Source organism: Peromyscus californicus, unplaced genomic scaffold (assembly GCF_007827085.1).
Source record: "Peromyscus californicus insignis strain IS unplaced genomic scaffold, ASM782708v3 Scaffold_4__1_contigs__length_199733344, whole genome shotgun sequence".
Classification (NCBI taxonomy): domain Eukaryota; kingdom Metazoa; phylum Chordata; class Mammalia; order Rodentia; family Cricetidae; genus Peromyscus; species Peromyscus californicus.
The window spans coordinates 168948558-168957234 of record NW_026294562.1 but is presented as its reverse complement, the minus strand read 5'-3'; the positions used below and the strand labels follow the sequence as shown (position 1 = coordinate 168957234).

Here is an 8677-nt window from a genome sequence, read left to right as displayed (position 1 = left end):
ACACACACACGCCCCAGGGAACAGAGACGCAGTGCAAACAAGGACTTTAGTATAAATAAGAGGTCCAGGGGGACAAGGAGGGCCCTGGGGGCTTCCATAATTTAACACTCTTCAAAAGCACAAACCATAGCAAGGGATGGGGTATGGGCTGGGAGGGGGGACACCCCCCTGCCAGCCCTCTAACCCAGGGGCACTGTGGAGCTGGGTTGTTGTGGGTGGAGTCTCTCCCAGGAGTGACCAGTCACATGCCGGGACAGGGAATTGTGTTAACACTGATATTTCAGAGGACAGGTCATTGTACTTGGCAGTAGGTGGAGGCCAGGGCTGAGGCCACACAGGCCGCTACATCCCCATGGCTGGGCCAGTGTAGGGGATCCCCAGTATTTGTGCAGGGTAGGGGCTCGGAGAAGTCCTTCCATCATGATTAGTCTTGTTAATACAGTGATCCTCGAGGTCAGCAGGGAGGGTTATGGCTAGGAGGCTGGGGGCACAGGACATCCTCGGCTTCACACCACAGTGCCACTGGGGGAGCTGCCTGGTTGGGAGGAGATGCCCTGGGGAGGGTGAGAGGGAGGTTGGATTAGACAACACCCGGGCTTTTGCTAGTGCTTGGAGCGGGGAGCGGGGAGCCACCCAAAGGCTTCACAGTTGCTTCTGCCCCAGCTAGGTCCCCTGGCCCCCCAGTCCAAAGCTGCCGTCCTGGCTAGGAACCAACTGCTCAGCAGTCTTCCCTGCCCCAGGGTAGCACTTTTACAGTAATTAATGGCCCCAGGTGATCCAGGGCGGACAAGACAGGGACAGTGGAGAAGAGAACGGGCCCACTTCCAGCTTGGGGGTTGGTCCTACCTCTACCACTGACTTGCTGGGTGACCTGGGCCAACTTGCTTCCCCTGCCTGGGCCTCGGTCTCCTCGTCTGTAAACTAGGGAGACAGAGGAGTTTCTTTGAGAATTCAGACTTCCCAAGCCCTACCATCCTGCCTTCGCTCTGAGGCTGCTCTGAATGCTGCTTCTGGACTCTAACCTTCCACAGGAGGATCTGAGGGACTGAAGGCAGTGTGGGGCCCCAGAAGCTGAGCTCACATGCTCAGAACCTGGACGGACCAGCCGCCGCCTGACCAGGGCCAAGCTTTCATCTCACTGACTGAGACCACAGCCACCGCACAGCCCATCTGCAAGATGCAGTGACCAGGACCACACACCACACACAAGTGCAGGCCTGGGCCCTGACGATTCCCATTCAAGCCTTTAGCAGCTGGCTCAGAAATGGAGTGTCTAAGAGGCAGGCCGGAAGCCAGGCCCTCAGCTCAATCTCATTCCGAGAGTGTCAGCCCCAAACTAAAGCTTCACCATTTAAAATGCAGATTTTCCACAAAAGCAGGTTCTGCCTGAGTGTTAAGTGCTAAGGTGACCACGTGGCCATCAGAGGCCCTTCGGATGGTTGGCTGTGGCCCTCCATTCTCTCTCCTACACCTGACCTCTCTGCTGACTGGTGCCGGGAGGCCTGTCACTCAGACAGGCAGGAACCATCCTGATGCCCCTGAGCCCTGGGGTCCTGCCCCAGGCCAGGTGGACTCACCGCCTTGCCTGGCCGAGCCCAGGTGCAGATGAGGCCCTCTTGGCAGGCAGTGATGATACAGTCCTCCAGGAACAGTAGCACGGTCAGGCGCTCCTGAGCGATCTTCTTGCACACGAGGGGCTCCAGCAGCGGGACCTCGTGGATGCGAGGGCACAGTGCCGTGCCCAGCACCTTGGCTGGGTCCAAGCGGCTGCGGGGGGCAGGGCCACTCAGCTTGTCATTGTTGCTGCTGCTGCCCCCACTGCCCCCACGGCTGATGTTTCCCAGGCTGTGGTAGCGCTTGTGTTCCTTTTCAGCCCCTCGGTCCCGCCGCTCCTGCAGGGTCAGCGTGGCGAAGCGGCCGATGCTGAACGGTGTGCCAGGCTCCACTGCTGCACTGGGCCCACCGGCCTTACCACCGCCAGCCGGGTGAGGGAGGCTGTTGGAGCGGGACAGGGAGCGGGGCAGGGGGCCTGTGCTGCCTGTCTCTCCGGCCCGAGAGCTACCAGAGGCTGGCGGGGTGGCCCCCGGTGTGCCTGGAAGGGTGCGGGTACGGGCCAGAGAGGGATGAGGAGAGAGCACGTCCTCTGTGAGGTCCCACAGGCAGAACTGTGTGTCCTGGCCAGCTGAGCCAAAGCGGTAGGTGATGGAGCCAGCCTTGGGCAGTGGGGACAGTGGGGGTCCCGTGTCTGAGCTGGTGGCTTCAGGCTCCTCCTCCTCACCACTGGGATCCCCATCACCACTGGCTGATGCTGCCTCCTCTGCCCGAGTGGTGTAGGGATCGAAGGCCACAGCGTTGACCCAGGACTTGTGGCCATGGCCTCGAGCCACCACACGACCCTCCGTGAAGGACCACACGGTAACCAGGTCATCTTCCCCTCCCGTCACCACATAGCGGCCATCAGGGCTCCAGCACACACAGAGCAGACCCCCAAAGTAGCTCTTCATGAGCCCACGCAGAAGCATGCTGTCAAAGTGGAAGACACGCAGGCAGCCATCCTGGCTGACGCAGGCTAGGTGTCGGCCATCGGGTGAGAATGCAAACTCATTGAGGGGCCCCTCACCCACCGCCCACTTGGCCAGTGGATTGCGGGGCGCCTTGCTCTTGGCTGCATAGACAGCAAAGCCCTCACCCTGTTTCAGCAGGCTATACTGCGGTGGGGTGGAGGCGCAGGGGTGGCTGACATTGTAGAGGTACAGGTGGCCACTGGCGTGAGAAGCGAGGAACAGACTCTCTGACTCAGGCAGCCACTTCAGATATGTCACCTTGGTCTTGTCAATGAGCCGCTGCAAAGGGAATGACAGGGTGGGGTTGGGAGGTGGTGATCACTTCTGTTGGACCCCAGCTCCTCCACTGACTGAGACAATGGCAGGATGTCACAGGGACACGGGAAAGAAGAGCTGCCTGAGAGGAGCTCTGTGGTGCCTCCACGTCCCACTTCTGACCAGAACAGTCCTGCCTGTCAAAGGGCTATCCTCTAGCCACTTAATTATTGCTGTCTTCAGTGTCAGCCTAAAGACAAGAACTTCAACCCTAGAGTCCCGAGAAAGGGTCCCCATCACCAGTCCCAGCGGCTGGCACAGCATCCAAAGGACATGCCCCAAGCAATGCCCTGCGCACCTGAAGGCACCTCACCCTCTCGGCCGCCCGTGTCAGATCCCTCCAGGCATCTCTCTTTTCCCACACTGAAGTCTCGTCTTCCAACAGGAGCTGTAGGCTCCCTGAGCCAAGTGTGCCCACAACCCAGTTCAACTCCCAGCCCACCGCCCTGGCCCACTGCCACCACCCACAATGCCTCCCGCTGGCTTCAGGCACTCATAGCTGTCCCTTCCTCGGTGGCCAGGATTAGTAAATTCAAGTACGCCCTTGGCACTGCCCTGCCTGAAGCCTTGCAGCTTGAGGCAGCACTGTGGTGACCCAACTTCTCCCGGGACCGAGCTGCGTCCCACCCAGGGCTGCGAAAGCCACCAGCCCTCCAATCATCTCGGCCCGATGGCGGAGGCACAAAAGGGTACGCAGGGTTACTCTGCTGGCTCCTGTTGATGAGGAAGGAGGGCAAGGTCCTTCCTACAGCTTTCCAGGCCAACCCAAGCCACACCTCCTGTTCCTTCTCAGTGTGCATCTTCTGACTTTTCTCCCTCAACGGCTACTCCGGCCACACAGCCCAATGGCTGTCCTGTCTCGGGGAGTTTAGCTAAGCTAAGCTGTTCCTTCTACTATGGAGCCCAGGCCAACCTTGAACTTTTGATCCTCCTGCCTCAGTCTCCCAAAGAGCTGCAATAACAGACCTGTGTTACCAGGCCCAACCCATTCTCTCTACTTGTATGTCCTTCCCTGCCTTCCTGGCTGACCAGGGCTGCATGCAGCACATCCAATGGACCTGTGCAGCCTGTCTCCAGCCTCTGAGTGTGGCTGGGGCCTTCCATCTGCTCGCTGGGCTGTTGTGGAGAGAGGCCTGCTCAGGAGGAGTCACTGGTCTGGGATTTTAATGCACCCACGGTGCAGCACCTCCTCGCTCCCTCTGGCCATTTGCTCATCTGGAGAACATTTGTGGACCACCTCCCCTGGACCAGACAGTAGAACAGGGGGGCCCTCCCGGCCTGCCTGCTTGCTAAGGTCATCTCCTGGCATTCCCTCTTCAGCCTAGCTAGTCCAACCGAGCAGCCCTTGTGAATGAGTTTATATAATCCTGTGAGAAGGGGACACAAGTCCCACTTTGCAGACGAACACTATGGCTCAGAGAATAAATCGCTTTCCCCACACCACACAGTGAGTCAATGATACAGCAGGGACTAGAGTCCAAAGCCTGAAAAGCCCAGACTTTGATGTTAGCAAGAATATCAAGAAAGTCCCAACTGCCTATGAGCCTCAGTCTTCTAATCTGTGAGATGGGCACCATACTTCCTTATCCATCCATGAACTTAAGAAGTAAAGCTTCTTTCAACACAGGGTTGGCACAGTAGAGGACCAAGACATTGCAAGCACAGTGGCGCCAGCAGCAGCAGCTGCCTGTCACTCGCTCTCCCTCCTCCTACCCCTCTCAAGTCTATTCTGTTTCCAGGCAGCTCAGTGTAGGGGTGAGCAGAAAAAGAGAAGCAGCAGTTCCCATCCTTAATCACCTCTTCATTGAATAGCTTGCTGGTGTCCTTCTTGATGAGGTCCAGGTACTGCACCTGGCCAGCAGAGAAGCCTACCAGCAAGGAAATGGTCTCTGTGGCAGCCGTGAACTGGTTGAAGTCATGGCAGGTGGGCTGGGTCCCCTTGTAGATCCGCTTGTCGATGGGCTTGTTGAGGTCAATGGACTTGAACCGTGGGAGAAGACAAGTTAACGGGTCAGAACAGGGAGAGGAAGGAAGAGGAAGCTGAGGTCGGGGGAAACCACCAAGAGGAAGCAGGGTTAACCTCGGGGGGAAGTGGGGAGGTGGGTGGGAAGAGGCAGGTACCCACAGACCGGAAGGGGATTCAAACCCAGAAGGGCAGCACACACATGCTCACATGCACACCATCCAATAAAGACCACAGAGCCTTTCAAGGTGTAATTTAGGGACAGCCACAGGGTTCAGAGTCCCCAAAGGCCTGGAGCTATCTCCCCCAGTCTTCCCAGCCACCATCACAGTACAACTCCAGCAGGACTTAGCACAATAGTCAGAGACCCCCCCAGACCCAAGGACTCAAAAGCTCCAGTCTCCTAGGATTTCTCTCATTTTCTTCTGTACATGCAGTATATGCCTGTGTGCATGTGTGTGCATTATGCATGTGGATGGGAGTTCAGAGGTCAACATTTAGGGTCTTTGTGGCTTTCCATCTAACATTTGACACAGGGTCTCTCACTGAACCTGGAGCTCAACAATTCAGTTAGACTGACCGCCAGTGAGCCCCAGGGATCCTTCTGTCTCTGCTCCCTGGATTGGGACTGCAACCATACAGCTTTAACATGGGGGACCAGGATCCAGACTCAGGTCCTCATGCTTTCAAAGCACACACTTCATCCACAGAGCCATCTCCGAAGCTTCATTTCTTTCTATTTGGCTCCCTAAACTTCAGGATCGCTGTCATAGTTCAGACACATCAATCATCACAGTCCCTCATATTTTAGGTACACAGTCACCCCTGGACTCTCAGGATCCCCACCTCTCTCTCTCTCTCTCTCTCTCTCTCTCTCTCTCTCTCTCTCTCTCTCTCTCTTTCTCTCACCCTTCTGGGGCTAATTGCTTTAGAGATGCCTGCCACACCTGAGGATGTCCCCTGCCAGGAACCCCATCAACTCAGAACTCCCATCATTCCTCCAAACTCCCTTCATTTCCTCCAAAGCCTCGCTCCCTTTAGACACCGTATTCTTTAGGATCTCACTCACCTGCTGCTTTGTTCGACGACCCCTAAACTACACCTCCAGTCCCCCCTGCCTTTTACCTGTAGGGCTCTCAACCTCATCACTTACAAATGCCTGGCACTCCTGGGTTTGATAAGTCTCAAGACTCACTCCAACACGCCAAGCATGCAGTATTTCTCCGTTCTTTCATCTCCCCTGGGCCTGCAATCCTCTTAGGATTCCCCATCGCCCGCACAACGCCTGTTGTACCTGCGGAATCCGCGAACCCCCGCCCCATCTCCACTCAGAAGCTCCATCAGGTCCGGAACACACCCTCGCCACCTCCAAGAACCACCCCCCGCAAACACACACACACACGCGCGCAAGATTCCCCTGCAACCTCTCGACTCCATTAGCTCCAGGAACCAGGCTCCCCTGGGATGCCCAACCTCCGCTGCCGCTGCCACTCTTGGGACCCCGATGCTCTCGGCACCCCACGACGCGGATCACTCACCCGTTGGCTCCCGCGGCGGCAGCAGCCGGGGTAGAAGTAAAGCTCGCGGCCCAGGTTGAAGCAGACGCGGTCTCCTCCGGCGCCCAGTCCCGAGGGCGTGGAGGGCGGCTCCCCGGCGCCATCGGGCTCACCGAGGCGCACCAGGCTGAGGCGGACGGCGGGCAGCGCGGGCCCGGGGCCCGGCCCGGCGGGCGGCGGGGACGGCGCGGGGCCCGCGGCGCCAGGCCCGGAGGCTGCGGCAGGTCCGGGCGGGGGCTGAGGGGGCTGCGGCGGCGCCGGGGTCTGGGCGGAGGCTGGACCCGACCTGCGCGTCGCGTCGCCGGGAAGCAGCTTGTAGAAGCCCTCGCGAGTGCGAAACTGCGACTTGATCTCAGCGCAGTCGCCCATGGCGGCGCTGGGGCCCGCGCCGCCCTCCGCGCCGCCCGCCGCCATCTTGGCCGCCCACCGGGCCCCGCCGCAGCCGCCCGTCCGCCCGCCCGCCCGCCCGCAGGACCCCCAGCCGGAAGTTGCGGGCCCAGCGCCGGAAGGGGTAGGGTCGTCGTCCGGGTGACGCTTCTACGATTGGCACCCGGAGCCGAAGGTTGCTGAGGTAACGGTTCGGGGACTGTGGGCGGGGCCATGGTGTGGGCGTGGTCGCCGCGACAGACGCCGGCAAGCGGTTGGCTACGGGGCGTGGCCGGTAGGAACGCCCTAGACCCTAACAACAGCGCCCCGGGAGCCGTTTGCCTAGCAACGGAGCAACCTCAAGCACTATTCAGAATCCTCGTGTTGTTACAGCTGACTCCAGGCGATTCTTGCCTTTATTATTATTATTTAAAAAAAAATGACGGGGGCTGGAGAGATGACTCAGTAGTTAAGAGGTTAAGGCTGCTCTTAATGGACCTGGGTTCATTTCCCAGCACACACATGGCAGCTCACAACTGTCTGTAACCAGTTCTAAGGGACCCGATACCCTCACACAGACATACATGTAGGCAAAATACCAATGCATATAAAATAAATAAATAAATGCTTTTTAAAAATGACTGCGTTTATCTATTTTTGTGTGGACAAGCACAATGTCAAATCCCCTTCCAACATGTGGGTCTTAGGCATGGGAATCAGGTCCTCATGCTTGGCAGTAAGTGCCATGACCCAGCGGGCCAACTCACTGACCTTTGTTTTGTACCCCACTTGCAGCCCAGGCTGTCCTCAAACTTGACCCAATCCTTTCGCCTCAGCCTCCATAAGTGCTTGGATTTCAGGCCTGAAACACCGCACCCACTTCCTGGTGTCATTTTAGACTCAAGGGTTTACTTCTCTGCCCTTCCTTCCTCATTGACCTGTGGTCCCCTGCCGCCGTGAGACTCAAGTGGGACCCTCCGAGACCTATGTGACTCTGCCCACCTTTTTTGGTTTTGTTTTCATGATGATGGTCAGCTTTGTGGATTTGACATTACTTAGAATCAAATGGAAGGCAGTCTCAATGAGAGACTGTCTATAGGATAAAAGGACTGAAGAAAGAACACCCTGACCCTGACTTAACCCCAGGATCAGAGCTTGGAATCCCACCAATCTCTGAGCTTGCTCCAGAGTCAGGCTGCAGAATCCCACCAATCCCTGAGATCCCTGGAAAAGCGCCCCACCCCCCACTCTATATAAACCCTGTACCTGCTGCTGCTTCTCACCCTCACCGTAGATTCAGCCATCCTGGATTTTTCCTTCCCAATAAATCTCAAGTGAGGTTTCTTGTGTGGTGTGACACTTTTCCCTGGAGCAAGCAGAACTGTAACACTTTTGCTAGGGGAAACTTTTCCCTAGCAGAGCAGAGTTGTAACAACTTTGCTAGACCAGAGTAGAGCTGTAACAACCTAGCTGGGGAAATCCTCCTCTGCCCAAGCAGAGTTGTTACACTTGCGTTAGGGAAGCCTTTCCCTGAAGCAGGGCTGTAAGCTGCCGTGTTTACAGTGACTTTATGGTATTCCTTGACTCCTGACTGACAGGATACCTTTCCATCCTAGCTGCAATACTTACACTGTCTATCTACATTGGGTTGGCCAGTAGGCATGTCTGTGGGTAACTGTCTTAATTGATGTGGTCCAGTCCACTGTGGGAGGCACCATTCCCTAGGCAGGGGGGTCCTGAACTGTATAAGAGTTGAAACATGACTGAGCACAACCAAGCAAGCATACATGCATTCCTTCTCTCTACTCTTGACTAGGGATGTTCCTGCCTTGACCTCCCTGCTATGAGGGACCTGGAATTGCAAGTGGAAATAGTGTTTTCTCCCCTAAGTTGCCCTTTGTCAAGGTATTTTA

At 57.0% G+C, this 8677-nt stretch overlaps 1 protein-coding gene across 2 annotated transcripts; it reads right to left on the bottom strand.

Moving 5' to 3' along the window:
- Nucleotides 1-32: 32 nt before the first annotated feature.
- Dmwd (DM1 locus, WD repeat containing) lies at nucleotides 33-6857 on the bottom strand. 2 transcript variants are annotated; one of them, XM_052761337.1, is made up of 5 exons: nucleotides 6381-6857; nucleotides 4677-4859; nucleotides 1578-2843; nucleotides 847-921; nucleotides 33-554 (listed from the first exon to the last, which is right to left on the bottom strand). In XM_052761337.1, the coding sequence occupies exons 1-5, from the start codon at nucleotides 6810-6812 to the stop codon at nucleotides 507-509; spliced, it is 2004 nt and encodes a 667-aa protein (XP_052617297.1). In that variant the 5' UTR covers nucleotides 6813-6857; the 3' UTR covers nucleotides 33-506. The 2 variants fall into 2 exon arrangements, with proteins under 2 accessions (XP_052617297.1, XP_052617298.1); XM_052761338.1 differs by lacking the exon at nucleotides 847-921.
- Between the last annotated feature and the right edge of the window lie 1820 nt (nucleotides 6858-8677).